This window comes from Hippocampus comes, unplaced genomic scaffold (genome assembly GCF_001891065.2).
Source record: "Hippocampus comes isolate QL1 unplaced genomic scaffold, H_comes_QL1_v1.1 scaffold347, whole genome shotgun sequence".
Classification (NCBI taxonomy): domain Eukaryota; kingdom Metazoa; phylum Chordata; class Actinopteri; order Syngnathiformes; family Syngnathidae; genus Hippocampus; species Hippocampus comes.
In genome coordinates, this window is record NW_017805872.1 from 413,932 (window position 1) to 433,801 (window position 19,870).

At 46.1% G+C, this 19,870-nt stretch overlaps 1 protein-coding gene across 8 annotated transcripts in view; it reads left to right on the plus strand.

Annotated features, from left to right (window-relative positions):
• Nucleotides 1-19,870, plus strand: part of cacna1bb (calcium channel, voltage-dependent, N type, alpha 1B subunit, b) — a 75,580-nt gene that overhangs the window by 45,900 nt on the left and 9,810 nt on the right. The window contains exons 21-44 of one of the 8 annotated variants that reach the window (XM_019888756.1): nucleotides 562-624; nucleotides 1,301-1,342; nucleotides 2,360-3,076; nucleotides 3,361-3,545; nucleotides 3,727-3,856; nucleotides 4,377-4,506; nucleotides 4,634-4,693; nucleotides 4,812-4,918; nucleotides 5,246-5,257; nucleotides 6,725-6,745; nucleotides 8,479-8,575; nucleotides 8,876-9,036; nucleotides 9,178-9,327; nucleotides 9,912-10,113; nucleotides 10,573-10,737; nucleotides 11,495-11,605; nucleotides 12,274-12,357; nucleotides 13,066-13,068; nucleotides 13,993-14,109; nucleotides 14,786-14,851; nucleotides 15,613-15,704; nucleotides 15,806-15,956; nucleotides 16,092-16,219; nucleotides 16,879-16,975. In XM_019888756.1, the coding sequence (XP_019744315.1) occupies nucleotides 562-624; nucleotides 1,301-1,342; nucleotides 2,360-3,076; nucleotides 3,361-3,545; nucleotides 3,727-3,856; nucleotides 4,377-4,506; nucleotides 4,634-4,693; nucleotides 4,812-4,918; nucleotides 5,246-5,257; nucleotides 6,725-6,745; nucleotides 8,479-8,575; nucleotides 8,876-9,036; nucleotides 9,178-9,327; nucleotides 9,912-10,113; nucleotides 10,573-10,737; nucleotides 11,495-11,605; nucleotides 12,274-12,357; nucleotides 13,066-13,068; nucleotides 13,993-14,109; nucleotides 14,786-14,851; nucleotides 15,613-15,704; nucleotides 15,806-15,956; nucleotides 16,092-16,219; nucleotides 16,879-16,975 (3,091 nt within the window). Of the gene's footprint in view, nucleotides 1-561; nucleotides 625-1,300; nucleotides 1,343-2,359; nucleotides 3,077-3,360; nucleotides 3,546-3,726; nucleotides 3,857-4,376; nucleotides 4,507-4,633; nucleotides 4,694-4,811; nucleotides 4,919-5,245; nucleotides 5,258-6,724; nucleotides 6,746-8,478; nucleotides 8,576-8,875; nucleotides 9,037-9,177; nucleotides 9,328-9,911; nucleotides 10,114-10,572; nucleotides 10,738-11,494; nucleotides 11,606-12,273; nucleotides 12,358-13,065; nucleotides 13,069-13,992; nucleotides 14,110-14,785; nucleotides 14,852-15,612; nucleotides 15,705-15,805; nucleotides 15,957-16,091; nucleotides 16,220-16,878; nucleotides 16,976-18,084; nucleotides 18,182-19,870 lie in introns of all 8 variants that reach the window. The other 7 variants (XM_019888764.1, XM_019888757.1, XM_019888760.1 and 4 more) reach the window with 7 other exon arrangements.

Sequence of the window (19,870 nt, forward strand, 5' to 3'; positions counted from 1 at the left end):
AAACTGATGTTTGGCCCACAGCATGTCCTGAATTGCTCAACTGGACAAAACGCTGGCAAGCTGCCTCATCTCTCCCGCCTTTCCCCTGTCATCACTGTCATTTTCTTGTGCATTAGCATCCAGCGCTCTCCAACTCTTGACTTAGTGTGGTGGCACATTGGCGAGTTGGCTCATAAGCAACTGTTTGTGTTTGAAATGTAAGCGTTTGTGTTGGCAAACTCGGGGGTTTCACGGCATGGCATTTTCTGGACCAAAAAATGAGAGCAAAATTCCAATCGGAAGCGTTGTCAAACCGTTCAAATTGTTCGTGTTACAAATTCAAATCGAAAATGTCTTTGGAGTGAAACTCTTGATTACTTTTCAGGTTCAGTTTCTCGCTTCTCCCCCCCCCCCCCAAAAAAACGTCTGCTTACAAATGATGTGATGGTGTTTGCAAAGTAGTTGCACAGATGTGTGCCTTGGAGTCGATTAGAAGGGAACAGGTGGACGGATTGAGGTTCCACCTTTTCCCTTCGTATTTGTTTCTCAATTTTCTTTTGTTTTTTTGTTCTGCATGTGCAGTTTTGTAAAGCAAAATCGAGATGCAATCTCTCGCAGGTCGTCCATCAACAGCATTCAGTCACTGTGAGTTATCGCTCTCTGTTACAATATTCCCCCTCCTTGCCCCCCCCCCCTTTTTCCTCTCTGTCCTCCCCATTCAGTCTTGATGACTGCCTAAATAATGGAGCTTACTTCTCTTCTTCACCGGGGCTCCCAAAATCCAAATGGTTTTCTGTCTTGTCCTGATTGTTGGCATGGTAGACCGTCATTCGAATGCAGTATACAGGGCGGCTGTCACAAACGCAAGGTTCCTTCCAAATGCCACATAATTGAAATGGAAATTTAAAAAAAAAAAAAAATCTTTTCAACAATATAAAAGGCCTGAAACATAAACACACGGTTCTGAACTTTTTGTTTTAATTTTTTGACAGTGCTTTTATTACCATCAGCGCTGTCTGCGGTGAAGCCGGTAGCTTGCGTCTCGCTGTCTGTGTAAACACGACGGTTGTTTTGTGGTGTCTGAACGTGTTTACGCTCCCGAAATGAGTTCAGGGGAGATGACGACGCCAAACATTCATGTGACTCAAATGCTTCAATGTATCTCGCAGGAAGAATAATTTTTCTCCCTCCGGTGTCTTTGTCTGCGTCACGTCCCTCCCTGGGAAATGCAGCCTCGTGTGCGTCGCTCACGTCCGTGCGTGTGCAAACTTTTCCTTTGTGTCTTCTGTCTGTCCGTGTGTGTCTTCTGTCTCACTCTTAGGAGTTATAGTCTCTACTCTACCCCTGCCCGACGATTCTCGAGGTACAGGTGACCGGATGGAGCAAACTTAACTAAGCAATAAATTACCATGTAAATAAATCATATAGACACCGCATACCATAAGCATTAATTATTATTTTTATTTGTTTTTTTTTTTTTTTTTTTAGATGGAAATAAGAAAACATAAAAAGCACCGAATGTAAAAAGTCATTTTTCACCCATTTGTGTCTTCGCTCATGATCGTCATAGATTTTGGGATACAGGCATGCCATGTCTGCAAAAAGTTGACAAAGGATAAGCAGTGGATATGTCTGACAGCAAACATGTTCCCAAAAATGAAATCATAATGGATCAAAGGCAAAACAAAACAATGCGAGACGTTCACATCGTTCAATTTGACCTTTGGGATCGTCAATCCTGTTTTCGTACAAGACTGTGGATCTCGCTGGGCAGGCGGAATGGCGATCAGAGAAGAGTGTTCTCCTGAGCACACCTTGTTGATAAAGAAAGAGGGCGTGGCTAGCTACATTGCTGGTGAAAACGAAAACGTCAGCCATCCCCTTTTGGTTCAAGTCGAGGCGCATTCATGACTATGGCATCCTGGGTACATGCATATACTGTACTGTAGTTGGAAAAAAAAAAAAAGTGTCATGATATGCTTGCTCTCATTTCACCGCATTCTGGTTTGATGTATTTTCTGCAAAGCCGAAACTTTGAACAGTTCCGTGGTCACGTTTCATGCATATGACATCAGCATGGTGAGTGAAAGCTATCGTGATGGACATTTGTGCTCTGCATCCCTGATCATTTTGTGACACGCTCTTAAGTTTGGGTCCCTACGGGTAAGGGGTGGCGGGGGGGGGGGATAAATCGCTGGCGAGACTGATAATTATGAATGGGACATCAGTGATAGAAGCCGATCTGCTTATGTTTGTACCGAAGGTGACGGAAAATCTGTTCAAACACCTTGCGCTGAAAAACCGAGACACCTTCAATGACACTGTGTTCATTGTAACGTTTACATGCGGATATATATTTTTTTTATGTGTGTGTGTCTAGCAAGGAACAGCAACGTCCATCAAAGACCATGTCAGTGTGGGAGCAAAGAACCAACCAGCTGAGGCGACACAACGTAAGAACGAGCAGCGAGGCTTTATTTAACGAGCTGGACCCCGAGGAGCGCCTACGACTATCCTCCGTCCTCCATCTCCATCCCGACATGAAGACTCACCTGGACAGACCCCTTGTGGTCGAGTCCAGGAACAGTGACCCGGCGAACAGACCTCCCGAGGAAGGACAACAAGACGGTACGGGAGACGTCGTCCACTCGCACGCCAGGAAGCACCACCGCCATCGGGACAAGAACGGCGAGGGCAGGGACGCCGGTGACGGCCGCCCGGCGAGGCATCACACCCATCACAGCCGGAGCAAAGATCACAATAGCAACGGCGCTCAGACGAAGGAGAGAAGAGGGGAGGGCGGCCACGGTCGGGATGAGGGGCAGAGGCGCCGGCGGCACCATCACGCGGGCTCCCCGGAAGAGGAGAGCTCCGACGTACGGGCGGGGGGGGAGGAAAGAGGGCATCGCCACCACCACTCGCACCGTACGCCAAAAGAGGGCAATGGCACGTTGGCCAACGGGGCCCACGGAGAGCGCAGGGGCCGGGGAAGAGGAGGCGAGGGCAACGGAGACAGAAAAGGACGCTGCTCTCGATTGGTCCGAGCGCAGTCGACTCTGGATGCCGATGAAAGCCAAAAAGGCAAGAAACATCCGAGGTAAGACTCCGCGTCGTAAAATGTGACGGTCCCGATGGAGGATTTTTCTCATTTTGTTATTTCGGAGCTCCTCCGTCCGGAGAAATAAGATCTCGCTTCATGGACTCGTCGTTCAGTGTGACTTGTGGGGGTCATCCGTCTCCCAGTGCAGCCGCAACACGTGTCCATGACAGCGTTCTGAAACCCAAAACCTGAGAAAGGGCCAAAATGTCCTCTCGCCATTGGTCCTAACGTCGGCTCAATCAATAACGCTGAAAAATCCCCCCCTTTGATTCTTTCCGCAGGGAGCTGCAGTCGGACGGCGAGGAGGACGTTCTCGCCACAAGTCCTCTGAGTCTCGGAGACAAGCAAGAAGACGCCGACAACCAAAAGAATTCCACCAGGGCCAGCCAGGCCGGATTGAACAGCAACACGATTCACATCCCCGTCACCATAACCGCCCCACCCGGAGAGACCACCGTGATACCCAGTAAGCAGAAGCTTCATCGCATCGCGTGACGCGCCCACTTTTCAACTCAAGCGATTCGTGGCATGGGAATGAACGCCTTGGATCTGAAATCAAACGCTCTCCCGTCGCAGCATGTCGTTCGGTTGCGCGCCCTTTGAGCTTTGACGGCAAATACATGAACGCGCGTCTTTTTCCGCGCCAGTGAATAACATTGAGAGCGGCAACTTTGGCATCAGCGAGGAGAAGAAAGCTCTGGAAGATGACGATGCCGCCAGTCGGCCTCGGCAGATCCTCCCCTACAGTTCCATGTTCATCTTTGGACAAACAAACCCGTAAGTCATTGGCTACTCGTTATTTTCTCTTCATTCATTTCTAAAGTTTGCCCAGTTTCCCGCGTGACTCATCGAAAGTTCAAGCAGTCTTCAATTCATTTTCAAAAGATGAAAGCTTTCATCAATCAATGGCAGCGGGAATATGGGCTACACTTTCGGCCGTTATACACGTTGTTACGGCGTAATTCAGGTGGACACAACTGAACCGCACTGAACTACAATGTCACATGCCCAAAAAAAAAAACAAAACAAAAAAAAAAAAAGGTCACATTTTTGAAGAGGTATTAAATTGAATGTCCGTCGATCGAGGGTCACAAACTCATTTTTGTCACTTTGGAGTTCCGTTTTCCGTCGGAGGGCCGTTACGACAGTGAAACCGAATAAATGTTGAATCAGCACATCGTATTATTATAAAAAGACAGATTATTAGTTTTCTATGACTAGTCAACAATTTGTTTATTTGTTGGACGATGATAGTAAGTGCAAACCAGGTCGAATTTCTGCGCGTGTGGTGTGGCAGGGTGCGGCGGCTGTGTCACTACGTGGTCAACCTGCGCTATTTTGAAATGTGCATCCTGATGGTCATTACCATGAGCAGCATCGCCCTGGCAGCCGAGGATCCCGTGCAATCCAACGCGCCGCGAAATAACGTGAGTCAGATTGCGGCGATCGGCGCCGGGCGGAAGCGCGGCGCCGACGCTTTCGGATCAGCCGTCGCAAGTCACGCCTCGTCTCGCGCTGCCGTTTTACGGCATCTTTTCGAACTCTGTTTTGCAGGTGCTCAAGTACCTGGATTACGTCTTCACTGGAGTGTTTACTTTTGAGATGGTGATTAAGGTAATACAGCTGTCAAAATAAAAGCAGAGTCTTTGGTGACGTTTATTATCTTGTTGGGAATGAAGCAAAAATGATGAAATAACTGTCCCTTTTTTTTTTGTGTGTATTTATTCTCAAGATGATTGACTTAGGACTCCTCCTCCACCCCGGTTCCTATTTTCGTGATCTATGGAACATTCTTGACTTCATTGTGGTCAGTGGCGCTCTTGTGGCATTTGCCTGCTCGTAAGTCGTCTTCTTTAATGCTTCACACACACACACACACACACACACTATGTCTACTGTATATATATATCTCATGAGTTCAAATCTGATATCCTAGTCCACTTAATTCTTTCAGTTTTTCCACATCCGCATTTGTTTTCACGTGTGGTAATATTCCTTCCAGATTCTCACTTCTGTGATCTTTTTTCTGCTTTCTGTCACTCTGCTTTTCCAACTAAAAGTTGATGCTTCTCTGTCTTTTATATGTTGCTGATTCTGCGTATTTGTCCCCCCCACCCCACATTTTTCCCCTCCCCATCCTCGGTTTCTGCCGTGGATTGCTTTCAGGAGCCTAATGGGGTAAAAAGCCTGAACTTTCAGTCTTTCGGTCTGTGCTTGTCTGTCCTCTTTGGGTCTTCTGTTCTCCTTCCTGCCCCTCATTCGCAAAACTCAATCCGTTTATATTCCGCAAGCTCACAGCCGTATGAATGTTTCCGTCTCACTCTCGGATCAGCAACGACCGGAGATACTGGCATAAACGTGTGCGTGTTTCTGCAAGTATTATCATTTACACACTGTTGAGAAAATACAGTGTTTGGCTCCACTCTTGCCTTATGTGGCCTCCCAACATCCAATGCGTGACCCGGTTAGGGTCGATTAAAGGGACGGACAAACACCCACTTCCGTCCTTGCTTAGTTCGTCCTTTTAAAAAAAAGGCCCATTTCTGCTAAGATGAAACGTTTTTTTTTTTTTTTTTTTTTTTACAAGAGCTTGAACATTGCTGCAGGTGCAAAGGAAGAGTGCCGGATTGAGCATACAAGATGACTAAACCCTAAATGTACGTCAAAATGTGAAACATCCAATACAAATTTGAGGGTTTGTCAGAATCTCCGTGACGACTAATGCACGGCCCTGCCCTCACATTGGACCATTAGCAATTCTCTAATTCACTCAGGCAGGTTATCAGACGCAAACATTTCCTCTTTGTCAGCCCATCACCCCGCCTCCCTTCCGTTGCAGCTTTTCATCCACGTTGACCTCATCAACTCCGATTTTATGATGTAACGGGCTGCATACGCATAGCAAGACTGAAGTGATATTTCTGATCCGGATGACTTCATAACCATCGTCGCAATTCCAAAACTGTGATCAGCCATGTTTACGTGAACCCGTTTGGCGAAATACGTTGCAGACGCAAACGCAACGTACTCGTGAGCGGACAACATGACCAAAAAAGACATTTGGTAGGGGCCACAAGGTTCGTTATAAAAGGTTGAAAGGGGCGGATCGAGTAGGTGCCATTAACGACAAATAAAATCGGTTCATATATTAGAGAACTTTTCTCTGTATTCCAAGATACAAATAAAGCATTCCATTTATGATTAAAGGCTGAAGCGGAAATGTCGGCTCACCGGACGGTGACATCGTAAAATCAGATTTTCGTCAGTCTTCGTTGCCGTGTGAATGTCGTCAGTCATGAGCCACCTGCTACTCCTTCACCACCTCCTTTCTTTGTTAATTCGGGTCAACACCTTCACCCCCCACCGCCCCCCTGCCCCTTTTTGTCACCATTTCAATCCGACACGAGTGTGAAAAGTCCGTCATTTGCCTTTCCATCCACTCAGAAGAGAACTTCTCATCCGTTGCCCTTCTTCACCCTCCCGTCGAACGTCATCATTTAAATAACCACCGCCGTCCCTTTCCGATGAAATCGATGATTTGGCTTGGCTGTATTTCCTTTCATCCATTTGCGATGCTTTTGGGGTTGTGGTGTTAATTGGTTGTGTGTGTGTGTTTGTCTGCTTATCATTGCTTTTTCTCATCAGATCGCAACAAAGCGTGGCCAGGTGGGAACAGTCCTTATCTTACCTATTGCCTGTCCACACTCCTTCCCCTTCTTTCCTCCAATGTGAAGCACAGAATGCTTCTCTTGCCCACCTCTTCAGATGTCGTTTTTGGGGGGGTTTTTGGCCTCCATCCCAAGGTCCTTGGGATATGACCGCGTATCCCTCTTCCCTTGTCGAGTAGAAATAGCTCCTGTCCCAATATTCGGACATCGGGACAAGAAGACGATATTGGGAGCTCCTTTTCTTGGCTTTCAGAAGGTCAACGTGCAGTTCTGAAAACATTGCATACAAACGATCATTGGAACTCATTCATTGGCCTGGATGTTGATATTCATCGACTGGAATCAAAGCATGGCATGCCGCTGACTTCAACGTTGGTCAAGTACATGAAAGTTTCTGACAGGAGAAATCGACTCAGGAAGTCTCCCACTCTTGAGAGGCTGTCGAGTCGTCCGCACGTCCCGCGGGTGACGATGACCTTAACGCGCCCGGATCCTAAATTCTTCTAGCGAACACTGCCCGCCTTCTGAAAGCTATCGGGAGACAGTTGTTTCCATCTCCGCGTGTTAAGGTCCTTCAAGAACAAGAGCTGGCATTGTCTTTTTTTTTTGGGATCTTGCATGCCCGGGTTGTCGAGTAACGTGAGCATGAGCGGTGCATGTCGTTTTCTGAGACTGTAACTGAGGCAGGAGAGTGATGGAACCACACATGGCCTTTTATTTGAGCCCACAATACCTTTGGACGAGGCCTTAAACGGGACGTAAAACGAGGTCCCCGCCCTCGTCTTCGTTTGAGGATTAACATCGTGCCGTTGGTAGGATGATTGTCAAAGTCCTGCGGGGACTCAAAGTATTGGCTTCGGTGTTTCAATTATTTACAGTTGGATGACCACTCTTGAATCACGTTGTGGCCGTCATTGTATCGAGACATAGTTCTACCTTTGGCCTCATGTTGGATTTGCCTGTGGGAATGTCAGATGAAAACGCAATTCCATCAGGGGCGATAAATGCGTGCATTGTTTTAATTAAACCCGGCCCTCCCTCGCTGTCCGACATCAGTGTGTACGCAATCCCCCTCTGGATCAGCGCATACACACCTCCTCCTTCGTACATGAAAGGAGCCTCGTCGTAGTGGTTCCTGCAAAGAAGCTTTGACCTCGACAAGAGGTGGATTCTTTGCTGATAGACTCCTCCTCTTTTTTTTGTTGTTTTGTTTTTAAACATTTCAATGTTATTCTACAGAAACAAAATTTAAGCCCATGCGAAGGCTACCACGGGAGTGTCAATATGCCAGCACTCATTTTTGGCCACGAAAGTGGTAGGAATGTCTAATCTGACAAAATCATTTATGGGCAAGCGGTGACAAAGTCTTATCTGAATGCAGAGTGTGACAAATCCGACATTTTTGCAAATCTGAACAAAATACCGCTTGCAGGATGACGCGATGGCTCATTTTCAAGACAAATTTTGCTTTGTGTCATCCGGTTTACTTGGCACTGCGGATGTAAAATGTTCCCCTGGTTGCTGTAGAATAACATCGTGTAACCCTCACTCGAGTGTATTTTACGACGAACCGATCACGAGCAGGTCTCTCTTCTTACGTGGAGCATTTATTTTGATGCACCGCCGTCTGCTACTCTTAAGAGGATGGAGACGTTTAGAAAGGTTAAAAGGCTCGAAGGGGAAAGCGGTACTCGACATCTCACAAATTTACCGTCATCTCAATCTCCACAGAGGGACAAAAGGCAAGGACATCAACACCATCAAGTCCCTGAGGGTCCTCAGAGTCTTGCGGCCACTCAAAACCATTAAACGTCTGCCCAAACTCAAGGTACGGTCATTCAGTCCGGAACTCATCAAGCTCATTCGGGACAAAACACATGCTGGAAACACTGTTTGTGCGAAAACGTGCGTGCGTGTGCTTACTCGCTAATAGGTAGCCGGCAGCCACTGGATGAAAGCGGCAATCACGCTTGTCACATTTGCAATTAGCAATGATGCTAACGCCGTATGTAGGAGCATAACTTCAGTTCATATTATGTTGACATGAGAAGGCGTATTTCTTATTCACACGCACATCCACGCTGCCTCCTTATTACGGCACTGACATTTGCGTTGTCTGTTTTTCCAGGCTGTGTTCGACTGCGTCGTGAATTCCCTGAAGAATGTTCTCAACATCCTCATCGTCTACATCCTCTTCATGTTCATCTTTGCTGTTATCGCCGTGCAGCTTTTTAAGGGCAAATTCTTCTACTGCACGGATGAGTCCAAGGGTCTCGAGAAAGACTGCAGGTACAGTCTTTGGCCTTTCTCGTTTTGCGGCTGATACTTTTAAACGCAGCCAATGAAAGGCCCTCTCGAACAGTCTTCATCATTAGCCTCATTCAGATCGGCTTTAAAAGTTTTTTTTTTCCCCCCTCCCGTTTCTCAAAGGGGTCAGTTCCTGGATTATGACAAAGTGGAACGCGGCCGCGATGTGGAAGCTCAGCCGAGAGAGTGGAAGAAATACGAGTTCCACTACGACAACGTTCTCTGGGCCTTCTTAACGCTGTTCACCGTCTCCACCGGGGAGGGTTGGCCTCTGTGAGTTCGGATGATCGTCACACTCATGCCGCGCATCGCCGTCGTTCCCGATCAAGAAGCAAAGTAGAAAGCGCCGATCCAAAAATGAAAAGCCACGTGGCGAAAAGGCAACGACGCGCACGAAGACGAAATGAAGTCCACCGTATTTTTCTTCATTCTTCAATCAATGCTCATTGTGTAAATGTCTCCTGTCAATCGAGCAGTCCGTGCCGAAATTAATCCATTTATCATAATCATCAGCACTGCCGAGAAACAACCTCGGGCCGTGAGCCCATTTGTTGATTTTAGTTACATGGCGGAGAAGTAATTCATTTAGCTAATTACGGTTGTCACCTAAAGTCGCGCTCTCCTTAACAGGCGCTGGCAGCGCAATCATTTCAGACCGGGAGAAAAATCTCAACTTTGATTCCGAGAATACTTTTTTTTTTAGGTGAAAATCTGAATTGACCTCAGATCTACTTTTCAAAGCAACCGATCTTCCGCGATCGACCCGTTAGCACACGTGCGCGCACACCGCCTTAGCGTCGCGTGTATTTTCTACACAGCTTCTGTTTGGAAATCATCACTCGAAAATTCACTTGCAGGGTGCTGAAGCACTCAGTGGACGCCACCTATGAGGACCAGGGCCCCAGCCCGGGTTTCCGCATGGAGACGTCCATCTTCTACGTGGTCTACTTTGTGGTGTTCCCTTTCTTCTTCGTCAACATATTTGTTGCTTTGATCATCATCACCTTTCAAGAGCAGGGAGACAAAGCCATGTCGGAGTGTAGCCTGGAAAAGAATGAGGTATGAATGTTTGGATCTGCTCGTCTGCGTGCAATGAGAGAACATTTATGTTTTTTTTATTTTGAGACTATGATGCTTTGCGAAATGCACGGTGCCCTTCTGTCACAAACTGAAACATGCACAAGACGAATTCGTGTTTGTGAATCGCGCGCACGAGCCAAATCGCAAAATGAGGGTTTGTTTCTGTATTCCGTCACGACCGCTTCACGGGGACTTTGATGGAGGGCTCGTTTGGGTTTTGCATGATTTTGCTTGTGATCACGGAGCAGTTGTCGTCTCATTTTTTTTTAACCATATCACGGCCCTTGCAAATTCATTGTGAGGCGAGGCATCGGCCTCTCTGAGTTTTAAATGCTGAGTGAGTTCACTCTGGTTAGAGTACGTACAGCTCCTTCCTTCTGCGGAAAAAAAAAAAAAAGAATTTCACAAGAGTTTGCGTTGTGTCTCCTTGTCAAACAGAGGGCTTGCATCGACTTTGCCATAAATGCCAAGCCGCTGACTCGATACATGCCGGAAAACAAGCAATCCTTCCAGTATAAGATGTGGAAATTTGTGGTGTCGCCACCATTCGAATACGCCATTATGACTTTGATTGCCCTCAACACTGTGGTGCTGATGATGAAGGTGAGTGACTGCGCATATTCCTCCGAGAAGAAAACGCGACATCGCACAAATTGAAGAGTAGAGCTGACCCCAACGATATATTTGCAAAAGATTGTGTCACCGTAGTCACACAATTACTTTTTCACACGGGGACACGTCCGTTTGGGATTTAGGAACTGCATTTCCTTGGGCAGTCTTTGCGTGAGATGAAAATCGGTTGGATGAACTCAAAGCTTTGTATGTGATAAATACCCGAAGAACACAGAAATCAGGAAGGGGGGCCAAATTTGTCACGGCGGTGTCGATGATTAAATCGAGTGGCTCCCATTTCATCCCAAAGACATTTTTAAGCAACAGCCTCCCGTGCTACTTATTCTTAAATGGCGTGATCTTTTTCCTCATTATTTTCTTGGAAATTTGAGAATAAGAAATAACATGGGAATGTTTTACTGAGATGTCGATTTTTTTTTTTTTTTTGCAACAGAAATAGCACGTATTGTTTCGTCGAATATTTCTCGTGTGATGGCGTGCCATTATCACGGTTCCGTTTGTACGCAAAGTATCATACATTGCGCAGCCTTGGGATAAGGCATCACAAATCAAGTGTGAGAAAAGGGACTCGACTGGGCAGTGCGCACATCCCAACGCACATTTGACACGTTGCTGAAGTTCCAGTTGAGAGTGAGGGAGCCACTTTCTCCCCTCGCACCGCTTGGGCATTGGAACCTTGCAGATTGTTCCTCCAAATCGTTTTTCGACTTTTGCCTTTCCTCCCCAGTTTTATGGCGCGCCGGATCTCTACGAGTCCATGCTGAAATACTTGAACATCGTCTTCACTGCCCTCTTCACTCTTGAGTGCATCCTGAAGATTATTGCCTTTGGTCCACTGGTGAGAATGTGCTCCTTTGCACTCTGCAAAACATGGTTCCGTCTATTTTTTATTTTTATTTATTTATTTTTTTTTTAATGAATATTTTTTCTCCGGTCCAACTCTGTAAATGCAATCCCAGAGAATGCTAAAATCATCAGCTCGTTTAGATGGCCAGCCTCTACTGGTGAATCTTAAGAAAGCCGAGCAAATTAGGAAACAGTCACAAAGTACAACTTAGGGAAACGTTAGTGTAAAATACTCAATTTTGGTCTCACATTCAAGACGGACATGTTCAAATTATTCCGACCAACAAGCGCAGCTCGGAAGGCAAGTATTCCAAGGCACAACGCTTGTCATTTCCACGCGGCGCCATCTGCTCTGCATGGGGTGCGGTTCCGTGTCCATCATTTGCTTTTCTTACACATCGGTCGTTTCGTCGTCGCTTACAGAACGCTCTCACCCTGTCGGAATTGGATCTGCAAAGTACGACGCCAGGCTCTACTTTTATCCAGCATTTGCTCGACACTGCATGTTAAAGTCGACGATTTAGTTTTAATGACTCCCGAACGAAACCTAATGCGTGTCTTGTGAGGAGATTCACGAGGATTTCGGTTGGGAGCTGTCGGATTCGGACTATTTTTTTAACTGCTGCTCACAATATTTGTATTTTTTTTTTTTTTTTAAAGAATTACCTGAAGGCAGCCTGGAATGTGTTTGACTTTGTGACGGTGCTGGGAAGCATAACAGACATCCTGGTGACAGAGATTAAGGTAAGGCCCGCGCCTCATCGAGCGCCCCCCTCAAGATCGCCGCCAATCCCTCAACGGGAACGTGAGCCGAGCGTGCGGCGTATGCTCGCGAGAGCAGCACTTGAGTTCAGATAACTCAGCTGCGATTAATGAGAAGTCATTGAGTTCCAGATTCTTCGGGCGATTATTACTTGGCCAACGAAAAGACATCTCGGTTGAAGTGGTCAACATGACAATGGCATGATCCGAACGGTTTTCTAGTTTCTGTACATGAGGCTTGAACGAAGCTGAAAGGCGTGGCTTTCCCATCACTTGGACCATCCCGGCCGGCTTTGAATTCCTCATTTTGGGTGCCTTAATGTTTAAAACAAAAAAAAATCAATAAATCATAAAAGTAATGCAAATGTAAGCACGCGTCATGCATTTACGACTGCGTGACGATTTCTTCGGTCAGAAAAAGGCGATCGCATGAGAAGCGAGGCTCGTCATGGAGCGATCGATGGAACGGAGACGGAGGAGGGCAGGTTATTGTGGCGCGGTTCCGTGCGGCGGATGGACTTTCTATCTTTGTGTGCCTTTCTCATCATGTGATTGTGGCTCTGTGCTCTGTCTCTTTTCTCTCACGTGCCGTTCGCTGTTTCTCTTGTCACTCTCTCCATCATCTGCTCTGCCTTTCCTGGCGCCTGTGCCCTCACTCTGCCCCTCCCCCCCGTGTCGCAACTGACACAGACGGTAAGTGGCTTTTCTTGTCGGCTGCTGATTCTTTCTTTTTTTCCTCACGGTGGTTTGTTTTCTTTTGCTTGGAAAAGTCAAATGTTTTTTTTTTTCTTCAATGTGAGATGTTGCTGAGACTTGAGAGAGCTGACGTCGTCGTCAGGGATCCCGATTTGATGAATGTCATCAGTGAGCTTTAATATTTAAGGAGACTGCTAAAAATAAGATTTGGTGTTGTCTGATTGTCTCTCGCCCTATTTTCTGTTTCTGCTTTACTCTTGACTTGGGGATGATGTTGAATTTTGGACTACAATGTTGGGGTGAATAGCTATGTCATAATTATTATTGGTGTAAAATCCCAGCTGAATGAATGTTGAATTATATGTCGGGGTTTTGAGTGTGGCGGTAAACTAAGCAGTGAAGACTTGATACTCATTGAACTCATTTAATGCCAGCCATTTTTCTCCAATTGTGACGGACATTTTTTTTTTTTTTTTTGTGTGTGTGACTAGTGGACACATTTTTGCCACTCCTTCTATCTTGTGGTTATTTATCATTCGGAAAATCATTCCCAAATCCTTGCTACTTACTGAGGAGCCGCGCAAAGCCTTTCGTGAAAAACAAAAAAAAAAAACAAAAAAAAAACAACTAATTATACGTTTTGGCACTAAAACGATTAGGTTCTTGCAAACGTAATTTTTACGTTTTGGCATTAGATGAGTTAAAATAATCTCTTCATGGTACTATGATAGTAATAATGAGGTCAACGGTGTTTGAGTCATTTCCACGGTTACTCTGGATCGACGACTTGTCCCGTTGATTTGCTGTGTGTTGTTCTCAGTCGCTTGAAGGTTATGCGCACTTGACCGTTGAAAGAAAAGCCGTTTGTCCTCAGGTTGTTTGGCTGTAAACCTTTTCCCCGTTTCCATTCATCACCTCCAGGACAAGATGATTAACCTGAGCTTCCTGAGGCTGTTCAGAGCCGCCCGGCTCATCAAACTGCTTCGGCAGGGCTACACCATTCGCATTTTGTTGTGGACGTTCGTGCAGTCCTTCAAGGTGAAGAAGCAAACGCCCCAAAAAAAAAAAAAACATCCCTTCTCACGCACATTTGAATACAGAGTGGAAAGGCAGGTTGTGTGGCGTTACCGTCTTGACGTTGAAAATGCAGATCACGCAGGCGAGTATTTATGCTCTAGAGATAAGAAAGCAACTCCATCAGTTTGCTGTTTACCAACTGTGATTTATTTATGTTTATTTTTTTGGAGAGAGAAACATCACCAGCATCCGAGAGACTAAAAAGGTTGTCGAGGCGCAATGCAAACTGGGTTTACTATAAAAAGTCGCAAGCTTGCCCTGACAAGGCCTCCGTCGATATTTTTCTCCTCATGCTGGTTTTCCATTTTAAATCCCGGAGGAATTTAGAGCAGGTTTAACGTCAGTGGGGAGAGCTTTTACGAAAATCAACAGTAACTGCGGCGTTAGAAGCTGGCTGTTTAACGACAGCAAATGTCTCGTTCTCCCTCAACTGAGATTTGAACGAATCAAGCCAGCAGGTAAGGGTTGACTGTTGAAATTGTGCAACGAGACTGGCAAATAGGTGAAGACTCATTCGGATTTGTTTGTGTGCAAAGAGATAGAGAGGCAAGACTCGCGTGCCGACGCCGTAAAATGGAAACAGAAAATCAGAAGCCGGCACTGTACTGGACTGTCTTGTTTGCGTTTGCCTCTCTAGGCCCTGCCATATGTTTGCCTGCTCATTGCGATGCTTTTCTTCATCTACGCCATTATCGGAATGCAGGTGAGTGCTTGCGCGCTTTTCGGAATGGACGTTCCAATTCATTTCATTTTTCCTCAAACAAGAGAAATCATTTCAGAGCGTTTTTACCACATAGGGATTACTTAGGAGCTGTGCTTTTGATTTTTTTTCTCCACTTTTAACCTTTCTGACGTTGAAAAAAACTGAAATAATGTGGACAGACACGCCTCTTAGAACTGAGAGGTGGCTGTCCTTGGAATTAACCAATCACATTCAAGCTCCTGTTAAACGGGAGCCATCGCACTCCTGCCACATTTACTCCGCCGTAATAAAATCTTCCAAACACACGGGCTAAAATAGTTTGTGGTCCATAGTTGAACTTTTTGTCCAGAATGACAAAATTCACGTTTGGTGCAAGAGAAAAAAAAAAGCCTGTCAACAGACAAAATATATTGTTGATTTATTGAGTGTAATTAAAAAAAGTCTGCTTGCGCTCTTTCTCTCCAACATTTTCTCATCATTCAAGATCTGCTACAGCCAAAGAAAGACTGATGATTATTTCACAAGCAGCCTTTTTACTGTCGTTCAAATAAATAATCAACGCTGACAATTGCCAAGGTCGTTTTCGCCGCGACAAAGTGCTGGTCTCTTGCCTCGTTTTAATCTTAGATCAAGTTGTCATCGGTGTTACGAAGTTACGATGCCGAAGAGCCTCACGATCATCCAAATGTTTCAACACTTCCCAAAAAAAAATTTAAAAAGCAACTTTGCACTTTTAAGATTATCATTCCCTCCTGTTGCAGGTGTTTGGGAACATCGAGCTGAATGAAGAGACTGCAATAAATCACCACAACAACTTCCAGACCTTTTTCCAGGCTTTAACCCTTCTCTTCAGGTGCACGCACGCACACGCACACACACACTCACGCACACAATCTTAAAAGTTGCGCAGGGTTCCAATGGTGCGTCTTTGCTTTTGCCTTTTGCATTTTGCAGGAGCGCCACCGGCGAAGCGTGGCACGAAATTATGCTTTCATGTCTCAGTAACCGGTCATGTGACAAACTCTCAGGAACAACGGGGAAAGAGTGCGGAAGCGACTTTGCCTACTTCTACTTTGTCTCCTTCATTTTCCTCTGCTCCTTCTTGGTCAGTAATCTTGGCCCTTCGGTGAACACACTTCATCCGTGCGGGTCATTCAAAGTGCTACTTTGCAACTCTTTAAGCACCTTGCTCGATGCGCGCAGATGTTTATTGCCGTTTGTTTTCCCCCCCCCTCACTAGATGCTCAACCTATTTGTTGCTGTCATCATGGACAACTTTGAATATCTGACCAGGGATGCCTCCATCTTGGGTCCTCATCACCTTGATGAGTTTATCCGTGTATGGGCAGAGTATGACCCGGCTGCCTGGTAGGTGCTTTCGGACGATTTCCATTGTGTCGCTATGCTTCGAGAGGGGGTTCTGCTTAGAGTCTCGGTGTTCCAGCCGAATGATTCAACGCCCTTTAGTGTGTGTGGGTGGGCGGGCGGGGGCGTAGCGGGAGATCCCGTCTTCAGAATCCGCGGCGGGGGGAATGACAGCCTGAGCCCCGTGCCAACTGAGAAAGGGTGACAAGCCTTCAGCCGGCGAGCCCGATGCATGTAAATCCGGCAAGCGTCGCCTCCTTCCTGCCAAAGCAAGCGCCTCGAAAGATCACCGTTAGTCACGGACTCACGGAAGTGTGAAGGCAAGGCATTTTCTCGCCAATGGGACGATACGAGTTACGCTCCCTGCCGCACTCACCGCGTTTCACTTGACATGTTTTAGTCGTGAGAGGAATCCTCCTACCTGTGGCTCGGTAGCTTTTCTGCAGCCTTGTTTTGGACTCAGGCAACAGGCAGCGATCAAACTGCCATCCTCTTGACAGACATTCTGCAAGAGAGAGTCTATTCCCTATTCAAGACAACGCAAACGTACGCGTCGGATAGAAAGTACGTCTCGAGTCTATGTTCTTCTTGAGTATTGCAGCGATGCACAAGCATATACATGCTCTGACCTAACATGACTGATCATGTCTTATCTTTTTCAGTGGAAGGATATGCTACCAAGATATGTACAAATTGTTGCGTTTTATCTCCCCGCCCCTGGGCCTGGGGAAGAAGTGCCCAAACAGGGTGGCCTATAAGGTTTGCACTTCCCTCACAGTCCTTTTCTCGGCAAAGGGACTGTGATGATTTGGACCGTCAATGTCTGTTTTCATTTCCTGAGGTGCCAAGAGAACCACATGGGCACACATGCATACAAATATGCATTGATCCCTTACTAACCGGCATGCAGCTAACTGTGGCAAGCCGAAGAAACAACGCCACAAGTGAGGCTCCTACGAAAGGCGGCAAACAAGATGTCGAATGACATCGCCTGTTTTTTTTTTTTTTTTTAATTAAGCGGGAATGAAATGCAGACTTGTGAGCGTTGTGAGCTTTGTTTCCACGTTGGTTACTGCTGTGTGTATTTTTGGCATCCGGAGGTAGAGGGCATCTTGGATGAATACTCTGCCACTATTCTGTCACTTAGGACCGTAATAGTAATCATGGTAATGATGCATTTGATTTTATTTAAACACTGAAAGGCACTTTATATCGTTATGGACAGTAAAAAAAAAAAAAAAAAAGTTTCACATTTGATTTTAATACCGATAATGGCCCATACCGTATGTGCATCGCGATTTCATCTGATTTTCAGCCATACTACAAACCCGATGTGTACGAAAAAGCTGTCAGCTTGCGATGAAATCACCCGGAGCGTATGTTCCGAGAGTTTGTCATGTTGCTCATCATTATCGACAGCTTGTTTTGCTGGAGGATTCATCCAATCCGGACGCTGTAGAAGCAGGTTGTCCTGTGCGGCCATTTTGGAGAAACACCCTCTCCCATTTTATGGATTGAACCACAGAGTATTCATGTCACCCAAAATGCACTCGAACTTCCGAATGGCCAACTTTGGCCGGGATGCCTCCATCCAGGTCGTTCTCCACAGAGCCTTTTCCCTGAACGTTCGCCTCTGGGATGCATTCCCGAATCCTTCACTCCCACAAGGATTCCATATCATGACATCCTGGAAATCTTATTAACAAGGATTTCTGTCTCTTTCCCCTGCCCGCTCTCCCTGCCATTTTCCTTGTTGCGTTTGGTTGATGAAACTTTCCCCACCCCTTCTTCTTGACCGTACCATCTCACCCATGGGAACTCTCCATTGCTTCCTCCGTGGCCTCCTCTCCTCTCCTCTCTGCGGAAAGTGGCCGTATGACTTATCGTGATATGTACGAGATGCTTCGAGACATGTCCCCTCCTCTAGGTTTGGGAAAGAAATGCCCACCCCGCATCGCCTATAAGGTAGAATCTCCCCCCCCCCCCCTTCCCCTCGTCTCTGCGTTGCTTCGTTCCGTCACTGCTGGTCTCCTGCTTCCAACTGTCCAACACCATCTAATTTCTCTCACTGTGTCACATTCAGAATCTTCTGGGCTGCTGATGTAGCTTTGTTGTCCCGTGAGGGCCCCATAGCATTTTCATGCTTTGTGAGGATTTGTAGACATTCAACTACATTAGGTTTAGAAAAAAAAAACCAAAACATGTCTGCACAGATTATCACAAAGCGTTTCTCACAGACCCGCAAAGACAAAAGAAAAGTTAGGATGAATCTTTGACTCTGGCCAAATGAAGTGCAATTGAAGGTGCAATTCGTTCTTTATGAATTTGGCCTAAAGAGAGCTGTAAATGAAGTGCAATTGAAGGTGCCGTCAGCGGCCACAATTCGTTCTTTATGAATTTGGCCTAAAGAGAGCTGTAGAAAAAAATAATATCTGCGAAATAGCAGCACCAAGATTCTTGAACCTGGAGGTCCACACATAAGAATGTGACTGTGAACGGTCTCTGTACCTCTAATCGTGTCTGGTCCGCAGACCTGAGGCACCGGGCGGGTGCGTCGGGATAGAGGAGCTCAAAGAGGGCGGGTGGGGCCAGGACATTTCAAGATTTGGAAACAAACAATAGGATCTTCAAAAGAACCCTAAAATGATGCCAGAGTGTAGGAGTCATGTGCTCCCTCTTACGAGTACCAGTCAAGAGGAGAGCAGCAGCAATTTGGTCCAACTGGAGACGCTGAATGGAGGATCGGCTGACTCCAAAGTAAAGCGCATGACAGTCATCCGAAAGCATGAATGACTGTTTCAAAGTGCTCTTGAGAACGAAGAGGCTTTACTTTCGCCAGCTGCCTCAGATGAAAGGCAACGGCACCAATTTGCCGGTCTGATTTAAAAATCACTGTCCAGACTCAACGAAAGCAGCTGCTGCTGCTGCTAACTTATTGAAGACTTTCAGGCGGAGCTCCTCAATTTAGCTGCCGTGCATTTAAATGACACTTTTAAATCACCTTGTTGTAACTTCACTCCCGACTGATCATCCTGTCGCAACCCGCTTTTTTTTTACACAGAGTTTGGTAGAAGAATAAGAATGTTGAAGCAAATGTAGTTTTGTTTTTTTTGTTTTTTCTTCATTAGCATTTTAATTCGGATGCAGGGTTGCTTACACTGGGGACTTTTCAAATCTCCCCGGTGACTTTATCGTGGGTGTTCCTCCCCATTTGCATGATACGTCGTTATCTAGCGCTCATGTCCTCAGCTGACACGCTACCGCTGTGCGTTTCTCGGAAATAGTTGCGAGACTTTTCACACATACACAATACTTCACGTTCTTGCCCATTATTTTCCACCTCCTTTTTCTTCGTCATCTCTCTCATTGTCTTTGTGGTTTTTTTTTTTTTTTTTTTTTTTAATCTCCCCGGTGACTTTATCGTGGGTGTTCCTCCCCATTTGCATGATACGTCGTTATCTAGCGCTCATGTCCTCAGCTGACACGCTACCGCTGTGCGTTTCTCGGAAATAGTTGCGAGACTTTTCACACATACACAATACTTCACGTTCTTGCCCATTATTTTCCACCTCCTTTTTCTTCGTCATCTCTCTCATTGTCTTTGTGGGTTTTTTTTTTTTTTTTTTTTTTGTTTTTTTTTTTGTTTCTGGGGGC